Source organism: Rhamphochromis longiceps, linkage group LG5, assembly GCF_057381845.1.
Source record: "Rhamphochromis longiceps isolate RC_006_pf linkage group LG5, R_longiceps_female_GT1.1, whole genome shotgun sequence".
Lineage (NCBI taxonomy): Eukaryota > Metazoa > Chordata > Actinopteri > Cichliformes > Cichlidae > Rhamphochromis > Rhamphochromis longiceps.
The window spans coordinates 19,417,326-19,439,093 of record NC_140561.1 but is presented as its reverse complement, the minus strand read 5'-3'; the positions used below and the strand labels follow the sequence as shown (position 1 = coordinate 19,439,093).

The 21,768-nt window shown below is 40.7% G+C and overlaps 1 protein-coding gene across 1 annotated transcript in view; it reads right to left on the bottom strand.

The window, feature by feature from the left end:
• LOC146669799 (low-density lipoprotein receptor-related protein 1-like) overlaps positions 1–11,841 on the bottom strand; it is a 105,670-nt gene extending 93,829 nt beyond the window's left edge. Inside the window, exon 1 of the mRNA XM_085406411.1 lies at positions 11,225–11,841. Within this exon, the coding sequence (XP_085262537.1) occupies positions 11,225–11,321 (97 nt within the window). The 5' untranslated portion in view covers positions 11,322–11,841. The remainder of the gene's footprint in view (positions 1–11,224) is intronic.
• Positions 11,842–21,768: the final 9,927 nt, after the last annotated feature.

Here is a 21,768-nt window from a genome sequence, read left to right as displayed (position 1 = left end):
GTTAGCACAGCTGAAGCTGATGAGGCTGATGGGATGGTGATACTGTGTTTGAGGGGAAAAAATGACACTGAGCACATTTCTTTATACCAGATTTCTTTGGACTGAGCTGTTGATACATGTTATCCTGCTTGCACAAGTTGGGGAAAAAATGGTAAATCAGAAATTCACCTTTTTTTTTTTTTTTTTTAAAATAGCAAACCTCTAAAGCTATAAATATATTGCAATGCATGTGGCCATACCACCAGGTGAGCCATAAAATAACTAACAGCAAACTGTTTTAAAGTATACAATAAAACAATTGTTATTTGACTGTTAGACCTGCTACCCAAGCTTCATCTCACAAGACTGGAATCTGACTGTCTTTATGAAATAAGAGTTGGGTTTTTCCCCTGACTTTTCCGAACCTAAGTCACTCATGCCATCCACATACACTGAGACTAAGCAGGAAAAGTATCATATAAAATCTTTATACAAAAGAAAACTAATTCAACTGAAACTAAGAAAGCTGCCAGGGGGCATAAAAGTACCAGGAGGGCGTGCTGGCTGAAGTAAACACACAGTGAAGTCATTTTAAACACTTACAGAGAGTTTTGAAATGTCTAATGGGAAACAAACGCCAAGTTTAGTCTACAGAAGACAGCATGTACTCGCACAAATGAAACACTTCAATAGTTTCTCAAAGGTTAAGATGCTGTCACTAATTTAAACATTTTTGCTTCTCAAAATATGTGTCATCATTATGTTTTCTAATATTTAACCAAGGAAGTTTAACATCTTGAGTTGTGTGCTGCAAGTCCTGACCCTGACACAGACTCTGGAAAACTTTGAGTTGGATTTGATCTTTACTGAGTCACCCACTGAGGAAAGAACCCAACCCAGCCGGTTTGATATCGACTTGGAGCTAAATGTCTTGACAGAATTCAACAAAAAATAAATAGAAAATTTCACAGTGGATTCATGGCAACACGCTTCTCACTCTCAAGAAATGGCATCTGACAAACTTGTATAGATATAGAAAACACTGAGGTTGAGCGAAAAAGAAATGGGATATGGGTTTATTTACTTGGCCTATGGGCTGAACTGAGGGGGTTCTGCTAAGTGCCAAAATTGAGGGATGAGCATATCAGCCTCTTTGGCTGCAGTCTGCCAACTCTTCATCCACCTCCACAGCTGAGCCATAAACACTTCAGAATTTTGTAATGGAAGAGGAGGAGAAGAAAGAGGGAGGGGAAAAGTTCCTGTGTTACAAAACAAGAGATAAAGGCTCCAGCTGTGCCTCTTAAACAAAATGGGTTGTAGATGGGTCTTCCAGCGCATTCCACCATCAACCAAAAACATAACACCAAGACAACAAAGGCATGATGAAAAAAAGGTCTCCAGACTTAAATCCTATAGAAAACCTGTGGATAGAGGTGAAGCTTCAACTGATGAAGCAGCAGCCAAGAAACCTAAAGAGTTTCTGTAAAGAGGAGTGGGCAAAACTACAGACTAACTAAATTAACCTCTGTGATTGCCAACAAGGATTTCTCCACTAAGTACAAAGTCATGTTTTGCAAGGGCCTCAAATGCTTATTTCATTCAATGACATGCAAAGAACTTTTTCGTAATGTGTTTTCTCTGGATTTTTAATTGACATTCTCTCTTTCCAGTAAAATTAAACTACCATAAAAATCACAGTGTTCATTTCTTTGTAAGTGAGCAAACTTACAAATTCAGCAGGGGATCAAATAATTATCTCCCCCACTGTACTTGTCACCTACATTAAGGTAATGAGGCCTTTAAAAAAAATCTACAATCCAAGTCAAAGTTTGGCTTGTGCGTGCAGACTTACTCAACCGCCTTCTGGATGGATGTAAATTTTGTGCCACGTGTACGTTTGTATGCATGAAAGTGTGTGTCATGCATGCATCAGGCTCAGGAGAGCCATCACGAGGAATATGTTCAAGTCTGGTGCTAGCTGCAAAGGCAAATGAGGCTTCATTTACAGGGCAACACACTCCTGAATGTGACTGTGATTTTTACAGGTCAAATCTGAGAAGGAAAAAAAAACTCCACAAATTTCAGCAAGCCTTTGTGGTATTGTGAACAAGAACCTATTAGTTGAAGCAGAGTAATCAAATGAAAAGCTATTTGGATGTCTGGCTGAGATTTCACCATGTCTCAGCCCCGGTGTGGTAATCAACCATGACTGCTATTTGTGCTACTACAGTCACTGTTAGAACTCAGGGGGGGAGGAGGTCATGAACTCCTTCGCTTCATCATAAGGGTTAATCTTTTTTTTCTAAAGAAGAAGAAAAAGGGACGAAGCAGAAAACCACAAGGTGTGATGCATCATTATCAACTTAGTCAGTTTAGACAAATCCCTTTGCCGCACTAGCACCGAAGCACACGCCGTATGCAGCGGCAGAGGGGGGGGGAAATGACAATTAAGCCTGCTTAGCATGCTGCCGAGGGGAACATATTAAAGAAGATTATATGAAATTCTTTAGTGCCTTTTCGTAAGACCAGTACAAATTTCAAGTCTCAGTGTGACGCATGAGCTCTATGCAACAAGACCTGATTCTCCAGAATGTTTTTTCACCTCCATGTGCTAAAGCAACCTTGGCTGAGACTCCAACGAGACACTGACGATCAAAAAGCAAAGTCGGAAGAAATCCTCTTGCATAAAAAGTAACAGATTTAAATCTAAAGGTTGCTGAAATTTCCTTTTTGGGGAAATTTGGGAATTCAAACAAGTCTGCATGAAAATGTAAGAAATTGATATCGCTGTAAATACATGTCTGTGGTATTTAAGCAGACAGCAGCTGTTAACCTAACTATGCCTAAAAATGGACACAGAAGGAAAACCACTAGCCTGACTCTGTCATGTGGCAACACAGTCGCTCAAAAATCTCTGTTAATAAGAACATTTTCTGAGTGCTGTAAGGTGGGTTTCTTGGCCTTTGGCACATTGAGAAAAGACTGTGAGCGAGTGATATAATCCTAATCTTAATCTGAAAGCCAAATCACTCCTTCAGCCAGTTCATATATTTAAAAATGCAATTGCACACACTCCAAAATACCTCATATAAATAAGGAAATGTCTTCAGGGATATTTACCAAATATATTCCAACTAGTTTAGTGTGTGTAGGCTAATAACAGCAGACCAAACAGCGACCCATTCTTTTCCCAGAAGCACACAATGCACATAATCAGAGAGACCACATTGCCTACACACATACATCTGAATGTGGGAAATCTTATGCAAGAAGCCAGTTGCTTAAAAACTGCGTGCAGCATTTGCAGTGTGGCTCATAAAGTTAGCTCCACAGGTTTTTGGATTTGTATTTTTGCCTTTGCACACCACAACAATGGATCCTAAATCCAACAATCAAGGCGTGATTGAAGTGCAGATTTTCAGCTTTAATTCAAGGGGTTTAGTAATTAGCTGTTAGGGAATTACAGCTATTTTTTTTAGACACAGTCACTAAGGCCTGTTCTCTCGTGCTTTTCTTGCTTTGCATTGGGAAACAACATGTGATCAGTCTTTTAGAGTTTGCCTAAATCTAAGCAGAGACTTAAGCCCTGTTCACTTAACAGTTCATCCTCCTACTTCTATCAGCACTCACGTCATTAATGAACACTAGTGACCCGCTTCCATCGGCAGCCATGCATGCCCATGCTCTAACATTGCCTCCTTCATCAAGGTCCTCATCAGACCCTGCTAAAACTCTTTAGTCGATACATGTAGGTCAAGTTTGTTTCTTGCTGTGCTTTTACAAATTTTATCAATTTTTTTTTAATTCTTACTAACAGAGTGTCTCTGCAAGTTTTCTGCTTTTTTGACTTGTTTTTTTTTTTTAATCCCACTGAGGAGCGCCTGTTTAGCATGTATTTCTTTAGATACCACAGAGCGCTTCTATTTTTTATCTTCCTTTTCTGATTGCCTCCCCCGTGTCTGATGTTAGGGCGTGCTTTAGATCATGAACCTTTTCTCTCATTCTTCATATTTTTTTCTTCCCATCCTTTCTTCCAAGTTCATTCTGGTTTCATCTGTACAAAGATTATTTTTTAGGAGATCTGTGCAAGCTCTTCTGGATATTTTCTGTCAAAGTCTAATCTGGCCTTCTTATTCTTGAGAATAACCAGTGGTTTGCACCTTGTTCTAAAACCTTCATTCACGAAGGAATGTCTTGAATGCAGACTTTGACAATGCACAGTTTAGAGTGTTAATTTAGTTAGATTTGAAGTTGGGGTTGTTTTTTTTTAAACCATGGAGTTAATTCTTCATGCACTTGTCTTCTGTGGTCTTTCAGGCCTTTTGGTGCTGCTGAGCTGGCCACTGTTGATTCGTTTTTGCTGTCTCTATGATAGTTTCACTTTGGTTCTCTTACTGGACATCATATTGAAAGTTCCAGTAAGAAGCTATGAAATGCAATTTCAACACTTGGGATCAACTCCAGATCTGCTCGTCAGTTTTGCGGCCTCACTTCAAGAATAGCTTAAACTCTGCACTTCAATCACATATTGTTCTCTTTAAAATACACAGTGATAGTGTACCGAGACAAGAGCATGAAAAAAAAATATGTCACTGCCCAAAAACATATGGACCTAACTGTAAATGTGTAAAATGTTTGCCAGGAATTGCTACATAAATAATCTCCCAGTTGACTGCTATATTTCCTCAGGCTTGTTTCTCCACTACAGACCAGGTCAGGAGATTTTTTTAAAAATATTTTTTTACCTCAGAGTCAAGGCTACTGTCTGCTCTTTTTTTTTTGCAATTAGGCCTATGTTGAGGTTATTGTTATTTACATTTTGCATTAGAAGTTTGTAAATGAATCTAAATCACAGTGCTATGAATTATAACCTCGGTGCTGGTGCGTCTGGGCCTGTGGCTCAGCGCTCATTGTTTGAACCCGAGTTAGGAAGAGTTTGCTGGCATGAAGCCAGAGGACTCTTATTACATTGTGGAGCCTAGATACAAACTGTGATGTATCAGCAAAGGCTGGAGAAAAGGATGAGGTCTGTTTGTGTAGACCTCTGGATGCGTGTCCACTCTATCCCGGAATAAATGGATGTCAGTGAAAAACAATGTTTCTAGGAAAGGCCTTAATGGATGTTAATAAATATATTTGTTAGAGGCCTAGTGCTAAAAAAAAGAAAAAAAAAAGACTACATATTGGTTATATCTGCTGGTGCAACCAAGACTGGGAACATTTCGAACAAATAAAAAAGACATTTCCCCTGGGGCTGGAGCTGAAATTCAACAATGTTTACAACAGGAAAATAAAGCAATTTATCTAGCAAACTGATAAAAGAAATAAATTCACAAATTCTGCCTTATGCTGGGACAATCTATCACATTGCCTCCCTCGTGCTTTACGAAATCTGAAACTTGGTAAAGAGAAAAGAAAATGAGAGAAGGTCACAGCTTGAGTCATTAATATAACAGACATCCTTTCAGACTGACGCCCGAGGAGTGAGTTTACCTCATGTTTGCTATCGGTGATAAAAGGGTCCCAGCAAATCCTACAGCCTGACCATGGCACTGCCTCGCATCAGCATGACGTGGTTGTTGTTGACGTTGATGAATAATGCACATTACACACCTATAAAGCACGACAGCTTCTTTGCAAATCTGGCAAAACCCTTCAAACTGGACTCATTACACAATATTTAAGCACCTTTGTGTCACCATTTTTGGGGTTTTTTGTTGTTTTATCATGACAATTGGGTTGTTATGAAAGGTTAGTCATCCACTTCTTATGAAAACTGTTTCTCTCTCTCACACACACACACACACACTTAGACTAATATTTTATTTTGTTGAATTTTCAAGGCAGCCTGATTACTTACGTAGCCCACTCCTACATGTGCTCGCATCTAGCAGCAGATAACACGGCTTTCCACTAAGTGTTGCAATAATAAAGGAGTTACATACTTCGATGCAATAATAGTATTTCAAACAAGTACCAGGGGGAATCAGTGCCACAACATTAAGAGCGCTGCAGGTTTAGAGTTTTATTAAAAGAGAAAAATATTAAGGCTATAATACGGCCAAAAGCTGCGTTTGATTTAAAGTGCACTTTCTAATACTATTAAAAAAAAATGCTGTTTAACCTGAGAGGATGAGAAAAATGAAGAAGAAGACAGCAAGGCAGTAAGTCAGTGAGAGGCGGCTGGGCTGTGTGGGCACTGCAATGTGTGTCTGTGTGCGTGCGAACTCGACGGTGGGGAGAGAAGAGAGCAAGGAAGTGCAGTTCAAATCAGCGTATCAATACTGCAGGAAATGAAAACTAAAACTCTTTCAAGTCTGGTATGGAAAAATCAATAATTTGACAAAGTAGCTGCGGCAGTAGATGTGAAGTTAATTGTCTTTGCCCTGGTACATATCGGGGGAAGGTGTACTGATGAGTTTTACACATGAGACTACAAGTATAACACAAGAGTGAAATGACTGTCTTTGTCATAGCTATACTTTTATCTACAGGCCATCTTTGGATTTAAAGCTACTACTCAAAGCAGATCCAACATCAGAGTGGTCTTCTTTGCCCCAGAAAAAAAGTCCTCCTCACTTTGACTCAGATTGAAAAATTGAAAATCAGATTTTCTTTGTTTTTGATGTTGCAGACTGAGACTTTACTGATTTGGGTCGCTCTCACTGTGCTGTTTCCTAAAGCTCTACAAATCAACCTACCTGCTTGGCAAAAAACTGCAGATTACAAAAAACAAACCTCAGAAAACTGCCAACTAACTACTGGACGCGGTCGAGAATTTATCTGCAGAAACAGACAAATTGTTCCCTTAGGAGTTGGTGAATAGCCAAACAGGCTTGCACACGGGTGTAAATCTTAAGACCAGATAGCAAAAAAACATAAAAGCAGAATAAACATCTGTGTTTCACCACTTTGCTCCTAAAAAAACAAAACAAGTGCAGTAAATAAGCAGATATGTGAATTTATAAATAAATAACAGGCTGCATAGCCTGAGCCTAGCCTTCACATCAAATACGATTAGGAATATTTGCAGGTGGTTGCAAACACCGGAGCCAAATTTCAACTGGACACTGACTCACAATCCTGAACACTATGTTAGGTCAACTATGGAGCTCTCTGCAGCTCATCGCTACTGCCCCAAAATTCTGTTCTCTCCTGAAACACGTTGAAGCGCGCTCATCCTTCTCTTCTTCTAACTGTCATTAGAAGGTTTTGTAGTATTACTTTGTACTCGCTTTTGGTCTTAATGCAGGAGTATTTCTGCTATTGTTTCTAAAGAGAGGTGACCTGTGAATAAGACTAACATTTTCCAGGGATTATATTTCATCTGAGGTACAAATCAAAGGATCCTGACATGAGATGGACTGGTATTTTAACTAAGCTTCAATTCATACGCAGTTTCTTAAAATATCATCACCTTCACATACAGTACGGTGACGGTTGTTAAGTCATTTGCTGGCTAATGTGTTGCGAATGTAAAGAAATGTCATGATCATTACATCCCAAGAGCAACTTTCCGCTCTGTCGCCTCTGTGCAGCATCTTCAGTCCTTAAATAGCTCCATATAGATAGCATATCTCAATCAGTGGGTCACAAGCCTAAAGTGGGTCACAGGACTGCTCTAAAAAGTGTACGTGTACCCAGAGCCGAGTGGCTAGAAAGACGTTGCAATTTCAAAGATTTTGACAGTGTACCGCCTAATTATGAAGATTTTGTACACAACCAGCTGGTAGCATTGTAGTCTATATTTACCTATTGAGTATAAGTGAGCTTCAGGAGACGGCTACATTAACTTTAAATAAAGACTAGTGTTGGCAAAACCTCTGCAGCTGGAAAAAGAACCTGTCAAAGTGCCAAAAACTGCAGTTCCTCTAACAGCCACTTGAGGCTGGCTCCAAAACAAGTCAGTCAAATAGACTCTAATGCACAATGGGCATCATCACTCTGAATGGCATGTTTGCACACAGGCATCTGCAGCCATAGGTGTCTGCTATACCTCACCTCCATTGTATTGAAACCACTACGATGGACCTCTCATCACAATCTGTCCAACTATTTTGTGCTTGGTTATAGTGAAATTGCACTATTTTATCAGTATGCTGCTTAGCATTGATATTGCTTTATTGTTACACTACTTAAAAATTCTAGGGAACACATTACCTAGGCTACTTCTGTGCTCACATTTAATACTGCTGCTGCTGGCACCTCATGGCATTGCATTTATACTCTGAATCAGGTCGCCTAGCATCAACTACAGCAGCTTATTTGAAACGAAGGACGGCGAATGACCTTCATTTTGTTTGCACTAATAAATGCTGCTGCCTGCGAGCTACAATCACCAATAAAATGTTCTTCAGTATTTTTTTTCTATATATCTTTAAAAAATATTGTTATTACAGATGTCCTCAGAATATCACAATAGAATTATGAGGCTATATCCCCCACCCCTAAATGTGACCAGCTACCATTGTTCTGGTCATGGTCTACTAGCATCTATAAGAGTTAAAGATAAAAAAAAAAAAACGGCAAGATTTTGTAAGTGATGCAATGATGTGAATGAGCTTTATGTAACCACCTGATTGTTTTCCCCTGGTTAAGCTCCTCATTCATCCAGCTGGAGTAGCTTTGAAAGTATTTTCAGAAACAAATGAACTGATCTGACCTAGAAATTTATATAAGACTTCTATATATGTCTCATCTGCTGTTTGCATTAGCTGCTGCGCTTAAATGTTTTAGGGTAAGATAAGGTCAACAGCTGTGAAGCTCTCACAAACCTACTCTGTATTCTATACAGTTGTAAACAATAAGCCTTTTGGCCCTATGCTGTCATTGTCATGGGAGTAGCACCCGGCTATCAGCCAAATGCCGGGGCAGTTCTTAGGCCTCCACCAAATGTTGCAGCACAGAGATGCACAGAGGGGAACTGCCAGGATAATCGCTGCATCGTGAGTTCATTAAGAAGGAAGGAACCCGTGCCACTTTCATCATCAAGGAAGAAAAGCAGTAAAAGAAATTATCAAAAGTTGAAGAGACTGATCTTAAGGCACCGCTTCTGCTTTGTCATTTTCTGAACAAAATATTTATCGTTGAAAGCCTGGGGCGGGGTTTGGGGGCACACTGTCTATTTGTAAGAGGCCAGTGATCTCTTTCTAGAGTGAAATCACTTTCATAGACCGAAGTGATGGGAATTCTTTCATTAGGGCCCTTTCCACTGGGCCTCCAATTAGCAGAGCTCTCTGAACAAGCTGAGACTGTTCATGGAGGTCTCTTCTGGGAAACAGAGCAATTTAGACCCAATTAAACTTGGGGTTTGTTGGTACCCAGAGCCTTTTACACTGACTACAGTGTATGAGAAAAAAAGAAAGAAAGAAAAACCTTTATGGAAAAAAAGGAAGAAGACTTTGATGTCAAGTCGGGGGGGGAGGGGGGGTTTACTAGTAGCATGTGTAACTGAAGGGGCCCTAAAAAATAAAAGCCATTTAACTACGTTAGAAAGAAGGCAATGTAGTGAAGAAATCTTCCAAATGCATGAGTTACAATTAGAGACTATTTGGTAAATCTCACAGTCAGTCTAACCAATAAATTGTAATGAAACACCTCATCTGTAAACAAATTAGAATCTTTGCTCACAGATGCCGTCGAGCACAGCAGGCTCTGCATCTCAGTGGATTTTTAGGAAAAACTCAGGTTTGGTGATCTCCTCTGTTCCACTGCACTGGTCTGACTCATCAAATGAAGGGAAGGGAAAAAAAGACTCAGAGGGAAGAAGATTTTGCTAAAACAATCACTGTGAATTGAGGCAGAAGCTGTTTGTTTTAAACGCTTAAATGCAGGCTCTCAAGTCTCTCTCAACTTACAGGTGATTGCAGGCTATCGATCTCCAAGGTGGTGTTTTTATGCGGGGGATTGTGCTCCTTAAGAACCTCACCGCACTGGGCTGCCAAGTGAGATGAGATGACTTCAAAAAGACACAGGGAGCCATTTGTGGCTCGATGAATAATCTCAAAATGCAGCTTGGGATTTGAATCCAAGTCTTGCTGAATTTAATGACACTGTGAATTCAGGACCTCCGATTAGCCCTGCTGACCCTGGTGACATCCCCCTCAAAAATTACATGAAATTAAATTTTAAAAAGCTGTGTTTGAAGAACAAGCTTATAGATTTACTTTCCACCTGCAGAGATTTTAAGAAGTCTGTCAGCAAATCTTTGTCTTTGAATGAATACTTGTTTCCTGTCTTACACAAAAACAGGAACCCTGAGTGGGACTGTGAAGCTTAATAGTTTCCAGAAGTTGTTCCAGTGTGTGTGTGTGTGTGTGTGTGTGTGTGTGTGTGTGTGTGTGTGTTCATAAAGTCCGGGGGGGGGGGGGGGGTACAGCAGAGGCGTTTAGAGCTGCTCACTGTCTACCTGCAGATCACAATATGACTGTCGGCATTTCGGGGGCACAGATACGCAACAAACTGAATAATGGCACCGACACACAGCAACAGTGCACAGCGTTACGCATGCCTGTTGATGGCAGCACATCCTCGGAGCTTAAAGATGCAGAAAAAAACCAAGTGTGCAGTGATGGACACGAACGGGTCCTCTGCTCTTAATAAAGCACGATCCAGCCACGGATGGGACAAAAGTGTGGCAGTGCGGTTTGACTGAGGGGTAGCTCGGCTGCTGTCATCGCATCAGCGCTCTCGGGGAAAACTGTTGAACGTGAACTGACTGAAGTCGAGACACATCAGATAGGCTCGATTACAGCTCGGCAGAGGTGCTCACAGCTCTCTTCTTTTTTAATGAGACGTAGTACTATCATAGCTAAAAAAAAAACGCCTCAGACTGCAGGTCGACACATTTTTCTAATGAAGGTATCGACACGTAAACATGAGCTTTGAGCTCTTATCGGGGCCTATGCTGGGAAGCGAGCGCCTGAATCAAGTGAAGGGTGGCGGGGTGCTGATGGAGGGTTTGGAGGTGGGGTGCTGTGACATTGCAACATTCACACGCTTCACCGGGACACAGTAACAAAAGACCGCTTTAATTGTCTCGCCTAGGTTTCATCCCCTCCACGTTGCTCCGCTCAGTGGGGGCAGGCATTCCCCCTTCCACCGGGTGCAGTGTACTCTCATTGCAACGCAGGCACAGAGCAAAATAAATCCCGCACTAATCACTGTGCACACATCACCTAACGGCTATAGATCTTTTGAGCAATTGGCACAACACTCTGGGTAACATTCAATCAGCTCTGCTTACCATCAATGGCCCTGGCTGGAGCGATTACTTCCAAATTGTGTATGAATCCCAAGAAAAGCAATCCTGTTGCCAGCATGTTGGCCGCGATGCGCAACATTGTAGCCTATCTTGGAAGAATATTACTCATCAATCGCTTCTTGCTCCTGTCAAAAGCTGGAGGTTGCAGAGCAGACAGGCGACGACGTGTAACCGTGTGCCCCGGCGGGGATGCTCCTTGCTGGAAATCCGCTGTCTGGGTGCGCAGTGAGTGCTGACAGGGCTGCTGCTTGCTGTCTGCCCACACTCGGAGAATAAGTCTTCCAGACTTGTCCAGGCAAAAAGCCGAGGCTTTCTCCCAGCCCGGGTTGCCTAAGGGGTCCTCGGATGCATGGAGAGCCCTGCCACAAAGGCTAGCAGGCTGAATTGAGCATCAAGCTAGCCCGGCTTGTAGGCGAGATGAAGGAGCTCGCTGGCGCCTGTAATCATGCAGCTGTCCGCCTTTTGTTCTCCCTGCCCCGATGGAGAAGAAGTCACAGGGGGGGAATAAGAAGTGGATCAAATGTTCCTCTCCTCCCCGCCACCTCTGCTGCTGCTGGCCACAGATTGAGCCTGAAGCCCGGAGCCCAGTCAGTCAGCGGTCTGAGTGACGTCGCAACATCAGGGGGCTCAGCTGGCCCTCCCCTCTCCCTCCAGCACCACCCGACACCCCCACCACCACCATTCACCTCCTTCAAATTAGGCTCACTCATGTAAACTCGCAAACTGCAGTTGCTACCACGGTAGGGATTCTCAGTCCACCTTATTAAACGGATTTGACATTTAGATTGTGACATAAAAAAACACCCGATCGTTCCAGTATTGTCGTTATTTTCAAGTACTTTGCAACTTCATCGGGATTTGACGTTGATTTGATCTGAATTTTCGCAATAATATTGGAAGTTGCGGTCAATCCTTAACAAATGTATTGAACAAGCCACCCAGTTGAAGCTTTATGCCGCGGCTGCCCTAAATTTGTCAGTACTGCTAATTACCTAAATCATTTTTATGTTTCTGTAATGCTTAATCCACCAGCATGTAGGCTCCTTAATTCAAAATGACATTTTTAATGCTAAACTTTAATTATTGTCGTTATCCACGAAAATTCAAATGTACTGTTTTACAAAAAAGATGAAAAGCAGAATAGTATTATTTCATTTAAGATGCCAAATTCATCACTGAACAGGATATGTAGTTTAGGTGTTTGAATGTTTTGGTTGATTAACAACATTAAGTCAGTTTCATTACTGAACAGGATATGTAGTTTAGGTGTTTGAATGTTTTGGTTGATTAACAACATTAAGTCAGTTTCATTACTGAACAGGATATGTAGTTTTGGCGTTTGAATGTTATGTTGATTAACAACATTAAGTCAGTTTGCTATTTGCCCAATAAAAATCTTTAGTTTTAAACAAGTTTCTGACAGATTTCTAATATTTGTGCTTTCATATTTTTATGACTGGTGGTCTAATAAATTTGCTAAGCACAGCAAACAATTTGCATCTTGATAGGGCCCAATGACTTGCAGATTTTCAGACCCCCAAGCCAGCTACCTTCTGGATGCAGCCTTCACAGAACTAAGTTTAACGACATTTGAAGAAGACCCCACATGACCCCATAAACCTATTATGATGCACATAGTCTTGAAATCACGACTTTGAAGGACATGATCCTTGAAATGGAATGACGTTTTAGTGGAAGAATGCTTTACTCAAGAATCAGAGCCATACTTTTTAGTGATGTGTGTGGCCATGACTGGTATCTGATGCTTGCTTTCTGCCTTCAACAGGGTTCAACAGTACCCATGAAAAAGCTTCTTACTGTGATAATGAGGAGAAAGTCACGTAATGTGTTAGAAAATAGTGTGCAGAGGCATAATTACACAGCAACCATTTTACTATTTAAAAAAGGTAACCAAAAAGTAACCAATCGTAGACAAAGCTGACACACTAACGGTTTTGTAAGCTGTGAACTGCCTAGTATGGAGGGAAACACCCATCTGTACATCAAAAAATGTGTGGGGATTTTTTTTTTTACCCTGAATGATGACAGCTGATGTTGTTGGGATGCTAAACCAGCCTACAAGAACCTCTATCCAAAACGACAGCCAGGCGGCGGACACGAGGGTTTCCTTGGCTTTGTCTTAATTTAAGGTTTTCAAGATATGGAGAAGCTCATCCTGTCTATTTTGAGGCTGCTGCTTTCTCCACTGATACTCCAGCACATCGAGAAATGTTCGGAGAACTGATGATATTTTGGATCATTACCATCGCTTTACATTCATCAAGTACAAACTGCTTACTTGAACATGTTAGGCAATAGGTTTACTTGGATCATTTAACAAAAGCAACACCCTGAAACACATATTTTATTTTACTGAAGAGCACTCCGGGGAGCTGGGACTATAATGCCAGAGAAAAAGCCTAAGCTAAAGGTTTGGGATTAGATTACCTGGTTTATATAATCGTCGATGATAACATCTGATGAATACACAGAAAGACTACATACAATAAATGGCAGTGTGACTGTATAAGGTGAATTATAGATGGCTTAGATTAATTTAGACTTAAGCAGTGAATCATTTCAACATTTGTGGCTCAGCAGAGAGCAGACTTTGTCTTAACACAAACGTTCTTCATTTACAAACAGATTGCTGGGATTATTGTCTGACATATGTTGAACTGCTCTTTAAAATATATAAAGTAAGGCCTGCAGCCTCTATTAAGAACCCTTCTAACTTCATTGGTTTTTTTTTTAAAAAAATCATGCAAACAGCTTGTAAGACACTGGCTATATGTTAATGGTTTACTTCCTCTTTATTAAAACAAGTCATTCGTGGTCACAGTCCTACTGACGCTGATATCTGATGAGTCAAAGTTTTATTCTCGTTAACCCTGATTATGTTTGTTGTGACTGTATTTTGGTTTTAAATTCTGTGACTTTTTACATATTTAATTTAATCCCAACTACAGTGTAAAATTCATTTACAAAAAAAAGTGGCACAATCATGCAGAATTGGAAGAAACACAAGACCAGGTGTGGAGTCTTTAGACTGAGCCTTAATAATAACTATGTTTTTATAGGTTGTGCATGCTCCTGACAGCACAAATGAATCTGGCTTTTACTTACGCATCCCCAGTGTGTGTGCACCAGTTTAGAGCAACAATATCAAGTGACCTCTAGAATCTATCTGTGAAATGCTGTGCAGCACTGACACCTAGAGGGTCTACAGTGCAAGATTATCTAAAGCCAAAGAACAAAAGGTCTTTTGTGTCAGTGGAAAAAAAAAAGAGAGAAGAAGACTGTATTTAAAATACTACCAAAGTGACGCATAGCTTTAAGTATTCTGTTCTGTGTCAGCAGTCCCCCCAAGACTCTTACAAGGATAAGAAAATAAATGAGTTGCAAGCGTGACCACAAAGAATATCCAGCAAAACACTTGACCGAGATGTTTCTGAAAGAGAGAATGTTAATACCACTTGTGCTTTTAACCTCAGTCTTTTCTTGATTTCAGGGTCATTATATTTGCTGAAGCCAAACCTTTCAGGAAGAGTTATGAGCAACGAGGTTTGTTTTTAAATAAAACTGAAATTTTCATTTACAGTTAGTGTTAAACAAGCTATTATTTGGTGTTAATTCAATCAGGAATTCCACATTTTTCACCCAGATCGTCCTCTTATAGCTGTTTAAATGCTTTATTTAGTGCATGCAGCATAGCTAACAGTATAACAGCGCCACACTACCAGTTCTTACCTTATCTAATGCTGTGTTTGAGTCCAAAGATGTCCTCATACCAAATGCTTTTGTGCAGTGCTTACATAACTAAAACCAGACATTCACTGAAAAAGCATGGAAGGACAGAGAGGGAAAAAGACTTGAGATATATTTACAAAAAAAACATGTAGTCTTTAGAAAATTCACACACACAAACCTCAGACATGTACGTGTGATAAATACAGCCATTTTACATCATTCTGCGACCACCTTGTCCCACGATGGCACATTTTTCCCAGTTTATGGAGCTTAGTAACAGTGCAAATGTTTGTCTGAACCCTTTTTGAATTTTTTTTTGTGAATGTATTTTCACAGCCACTGGGCTCCCCGGACGAAAGAAAGAAAGAAAGAAAGAAAGAAAGAAAGAAAGAAAGAAAGGAATGAGTGCATCAAGGTGAGGTTGGGATGCTTTGGAGATGTAGAGAGTAGGGATAGTGGATATTTTGGAGTAGATATATATGGATCTGCCAAGCAGAAAGAAAAGAGAAAAACCACAGAGATTCCTGGATATAGTGAAGGACGACGTGCAGAGTTAGTGTGACAGAGGAGGATTGATGGGGTGAGAGGGAAAGGGCGCAGCAAAAAGATGATTTTGTCCTCATTTTTAATTAGACTATACTTAAACTCTTGAGATATTAGTTGCTGTATAATGATTTTGTTCAGTTTTCTAAAGTTCTCTAAAAGGTGATCATGTTTTAATTCACTTTTGTGTTTCCCTTTTCTCTTCTTTTTTTGCTCTTTCTTGTTAATCAGCTCTGGAAAACATACTCAAGTGAAACTAATGAAACAAGGGAAAATCAGTCTTGGAGTGAGCTGTCACATCACCTACTTGCAGCATTGTTTGTGCATGTAAACATATAACCCACACATTGCAAAATTATAGCAAGCGTGTTGACCCGTAACACTGCTTCCTTTGCTCTCAAAAAGGCTCTTTATGGGGGAAATGTTGAGGTATCAGTTGCTGTTTTTCAATTTATACCAGCAGATGGAAGCATAACACAGGTGGCATGCTTGCCTGTAGAGTCCACAGCGCTCACAGACATCACTTTCATGTTACCCTCAGCCCTGTGTGTGGTAAAAGCAACGACTAGACTAAATTACTGTTTTTGGTTTAACTATTTTTGAGCAGGAATTAATGAATGAAATCTAAAAACAACAGTAAAATAGGAAAAAGTAATCAAGAATATGCTGCTATTAACACATCGCTCATGATTTCTTTCCATAATTCCCTCTAACCCTTCTCTTGACCTTGTAGAAGTCTCATGTGTTACTTGTCAGATTTAGATCCATCTCTGGGGATCTTCACTTTTTCTCCTCTAATCAGTTTTAATGCATTATATGTGTGACAGCGAAACAAATGGAGAAACACATTAGAGATCTGCTCTAACAGCTAACAGTAATATTTATCCCTGCAGCAATCCTAAAGTGACTCCGATGCTGTGCATATATACACCCACGCATCTTTCACCATAATGACATTTTGCTCAGCACTTCCCTTTCTACCTGTAGCTCCAGTATATTCTGTATCTCTGCACCGATCGTGTGATCGTGGCTCAAGAGTTGGGAGTTTGCCTTGTAATCGGAAGGTTCGGCTCGGACAGTCTCGATCGTTGTGTCCTTCACCTACCGCCTACTGGTGTTGGCCAGAAGGGCCGATGGCGCGATATGGCAGCCTCGCCTCTGTCAGTCTGCCCCAGAGCAGCCGTGGCTACAACTGGCCTCCACCAGTGTGTGAATGGGTGGATGACTGGATGTGTAAAGTGCTTTGGGGTCCCTAGGGGGGACTAGTAAAAGCGCTATACAAATACAGGCCATTTACCATTTACCACCATCATATTGTAAAACACCATGCTTCTGAGTCCTGCACATGATAGGCTATATCAGGATTGGAAGCACTTGTTTCTCTTGGTCTAGTTGCCAGTAAAGCCATCATAGCCTGTAGCTTTTCTTGGTTGATGTTTTTGACATGCTTTAATTTCCCAGCCACCCTTCAAAGGATAGTTGGATGGATGAAGCAACTGCAACTGTGCATGTGAAGTAAAGTGTCCACACTGTGCAGTGGGAAAACATCTCTTCTCCTTACAAAATGTATCTGATGTGAGTGACACTGAATTACCGTATTAATGGAAACACTAACCTGTGGAGAACTCTCTGAGAGCTGTGCTGGGCTTCTGGTATGTCTTTTTCCGTTGCACATTTTATTGATGAAGTAAGTGAAAACGCCATTCATCTGCTCTGTGTCATGAGCAAGGAGCAAGAATTTTGTGCGTCATTCTTTCATCCTCAAACTAAGGCTCTTGGTGCACCTACGCCCAGTTTACTGCAGCTGTGGTGAAAGCCAGGGTGAAGCGCAGAGCGGAGGAGGCAGTCTGTACTTGCTCCCCTCCAGCATGTTAATGTTAAGATGTTGGATTATTATTTTTTCCAAAACTGATGAATAAAGTATGGATTGATTTTAGGATTTCACGTCAATATCTGTTTTGTGTTTTTTAAAACTTGGAGCGTTTTTTAACTTTCCTTCATACGCGCACACGCAAATGGAGACGGGGATGCATCAGTCTCTGAAGTAGATCATCACTCATCTTCTACTCACCCGTCCCTCCTCCCTTCACTGATGCTCTCTCCCTCCCCTCCCTTGCTTTGGAGCCAGATGGATTACCTCATCAATCAAAGTTCCTAGAATCACATCTTGTGCATGTGTGCGTCTGTGCATGTTTGTGTGTGCGCGTGCATGCGCATGTGTCCCAACACTACAGTGTCTTCATTTTAAGGAAGAGAGAGAGAAAAAAGATATTTAAAGAAATTTTCTGTCTCATTCACTTCATCTGCTTATACACAGGGAGCAGCTCATTTTCTTCATGCATGAAAGCCTGTTTGAGCTGACAAAATGACACAATCAAAATAATGTGAGTGTTCTTGTTTGTAGGTGGGACAAGGGCTTTTAATTTGACAAGTGTACGTAGAATTCCAAAGCTGAGCAGTGAAATATGGCCTGATTTCTGTAAACAACCAGAGAAGACAAGATTATGCAGTATTATTTGAATGTATTTTTAAGTTTTAAATACTTCAAAACTGTGAAGATTTTTGCAATACACAATCAAAATGCAATTAACTTGATTAGAAGAATCTAGCCCATTTCCCCTTTCTATTCCGTGCTATGCATTAAAAGTCAGACCCGCCCTTTTAATGTTAGTCTACAGTGATACAAGTGTAGCTAAGTCAAAAACTACCCCTTGTTTTATGTCCTCTAACCTACGAGAGGAAGTTCTACAATGTTGTACAGTCTGTGTATTTTTTTTCCCCTCCTCGAAAGAAACAATTATGGAGCGGGCAACGCTGATAACACCTAAGGAATTTGAGGCATGCACAAACAGCCCTTCCCCCATCCACTTAGCTCAATCTCTCCCCTTCCCCCTTCCCTCATCCCCTTCTCTCCTTTCCTCCCACTCCATCATCAGGCTTTCTTTCTGCCTCTTTACACTCAGAATCTGTTCACATTACTTGCAGCTGGGACTTGGGGTTAAAAAAAAATCAAATCAAGAGAAACAAAAATAAATCGTGCAACATTTAGATTGTGGTGTCATGACAGTGAGCCCAATGTTTATGCATGTTAACACCAAATAGGTTCTCAGTGATAATCTGTTAATTACATCCTCAGATGGTGAGTTTTGAAATGTTGTTAAACTGATGTGTACCAATCAAGCAATATGGCTAATTATTAAAAAATCTATACTTTTTATTTGTATTAAGTAAGTAAGCAAGTAAGTACATTTTTTATATAGTACCTTTTTAGATAAGGCTCAGAAAGTCTTTCACAACAACAATCAGCAAAACAAAACAAGTAATCATGAACTCGAGAGGAAAAGGAATCCAGAATTTAAAAAAATATAGACGTGTATATATATATATATATATACGTATATAGGCGAGTGGCTCCAGCAGATCCCGGGAATAACATCGGAGATCTCTGTCCAGAAGAGCGCAGTCCTGGGAACAGCTAAGATACTGCGCAGGACCCTCAAGCTCCCAGGCCTCTGGTAGAGGACCCGAGCTTGAAGGATAAACCGCCCGCAGGGGCGTGCTGGGTGTTTTTTTATATATGTAGTATATACATTGGGTGAATGTGCAGTAATAGCAGCAAGCAGGTGAATTCTGTACATTAATATGAATAGACATCTGACTATTTTACAGGATAGACAATATAAACATATTTAAAATTAAAGGAATTGAAATGTACATTGTGCCTTGGTTTAGTGTCTGGAAGAGAGTCCTGTCTCAGTCAATTATAGATGATGTGAGAGGGCGGGTGTGTGTGTTTAGGGCACGGATGGCTTGGGGATAGAAGCTCCTCTTGAGTCTCTCTGTCCTTGTCCGGAAGATGCGGAACCTTCTACCAGATTGCAGAAGTTGGAACAGTTTGTTGCCAGGATGGGACGGGTCCTTCAGTATCTGCGCTGCTCTAGTCCGGCATCTCCTGGTGTAGGTGTCCTGAAGCAGGGGGAGAGCAATCCTGCAGCAGCGTTCTGCTGTATGGATCACTCTCTGGAGAGCTTTTTGGTCCTAAACAGGTAGGTTTTATGCTAATATTAGGTCAGTGATAGAGTTGACATTAGGGTGAAGATTGTTGAGGTCAGTTGTCTTAATAGTTTTCTCATTTCCTATTTGAATTAATGAAATAGGAGCTGTAAACTGCTCCCGTTTGTCTCAAATACAATCTGAAATAGTGCCTCAGAAGAATCAGGATGTCCGGGATGCTTGCACAATTTTACTCACTGTGCTAATAGATTAATTATCATTATAAAAAGATAATTAATGGACATGTGCGCACAAACAATATCTTACGCTGAAACCTAAAAGTCATCATCCATTCCCCTCAAGCCGCCTCGCCCCTCAAAACTTCCTTTTTCACACTCTCCCTCAAAAACACATTCCAGCCACAGGGAATGCCTGACTGATTGTTTGATGAGTGTTAGGGGTGTGTGTGTGTGGTCTGTTCGGCAGACGTGTTAAGTAGCTACTCTCACGTGAAGCAAGCGAATGCATCCATTTGTTTGTCTGTGCCTCTGATAATGCATCTTTTTTATGGCTTTTATTCACTACAACAGAGCTGTAGCCATTCATTCGCTGCTTAACCCGCACTGAGAACAAGCAACACGCACATGTGTAATTAAATTCATTAAGGTTTTAATTAAAATGGCAAAAAGCTATTTTGTGAGATAGTGCACTTTTTATTGTTTACTGTAATTAAAAAGAGTTTATTTCGTGACTACCAGTGTATTTCTCTCGCTGCTGCTGCTGCTGTGTGAATGGTTTATGTTACATGAAAACCAAACACATGAATTAACATAAATAATAAAAGCCATAGCTTATGAAACTCGAGCTGCACATATCTGCAGAGATTGCTTCAATATGCAGTAAGCTGTTTCTTTGTGTGGAGCAGGTGTTGGGTGAAGGGATTGCTCTGTCAGAGGTGAAGATTTTAAAGAAAGAAAGACTGGCTGCTTCTCATTTTCACCCTTAACCACATAGTGCTCATTGGTCATTTTCGAATGACACCTTTGTCTTTTTCTTCTTTTTGCCCACTTCTAGAAATTCTGCAGTGACTTTCTGCCTTTCTACCACTCTCAGCCATTTTGACCTTGAACCCCACATTGACAATCTCAGTGACCCAGACCCTTCCTCACACATGAACTACCTGAACCCTTTCACAGCATTCATATCCACTTTCCACCACACACAGGCTCCCTTCCTCCCAAACAACAACCCACTTTGATGACAGGAGTTCACCCCCACTGCATTCATGCTCTCTATAGCAAACCACAGGGTGGAATTTCCTAAACAGTTGCCTTTGTCCTGAATGGCTTCCACACTGCAAAATAGCTGTGGCTATATGGCTGCATTTCATAATAAACTTGCAAATAAAAATTATCTGCTAAGGCTGATTTATTTTAGAAGACAAATTAAAAAAAATGAGAACATTTTTAATGCAAGTCTGTACCAGATGCAGCTTTCATTTTATGAAAAGAACTCTGACCCATGCTTCAAAACATAGTTTCACTCCCACTTTGAGGCCACGATAAATTAAAGGGTTTTTTTAAGGAAAAGAAACAGGCAATGCACCACCTCTTTCTTTTTTTTTTTGTCTCTAATATAAAGCATTACGGTTATCCCACACATACGCCTGCATGCACACATAAGCATAAACACATGCCCGTGTGCACATGTGAACCGCTTAGCTACTCTTGAGGTAATAAGTATGGATTCACAGGCTATAACACTTGGGGTGGAGGGGGCTGGGTTACTTAGCAACTAGCCTGTTGATGTCCAAACAATGTTCATGTCGTCAAAGCGGCTGGTTGTAACAGACTGAGGTTCTGCTGCTGGTGCAGCAGTCTTGCTGGTGTGTTCCTAAAGGGAAATGAATGAACAGACACACACAGGCTGCTGAAGCCAGAGATACACGGACTAACACAAAGTGCTTATGGTTCATTTCTTAGAAATATTGACCATACCGCTGCACTTGTCATTTTATTGTCCACACAGAGGACATGCAGTGCTCACAGCTGGCAGAGTGGGCCGTCTGTGGAGGAAGGAAAGCCTTTTGCTCACTAGACTATACAGGGATGTGCCATTTCTACAAAGTCTGCAATCTGTAGAGCTATTTTGTAAAATCTACAAAAGACAAATTGATAGCAGAGGAAACTTTTTTGTGGTTTTTAACTTTACCTTAAACAAAGCTAATTATAAGCAAAATA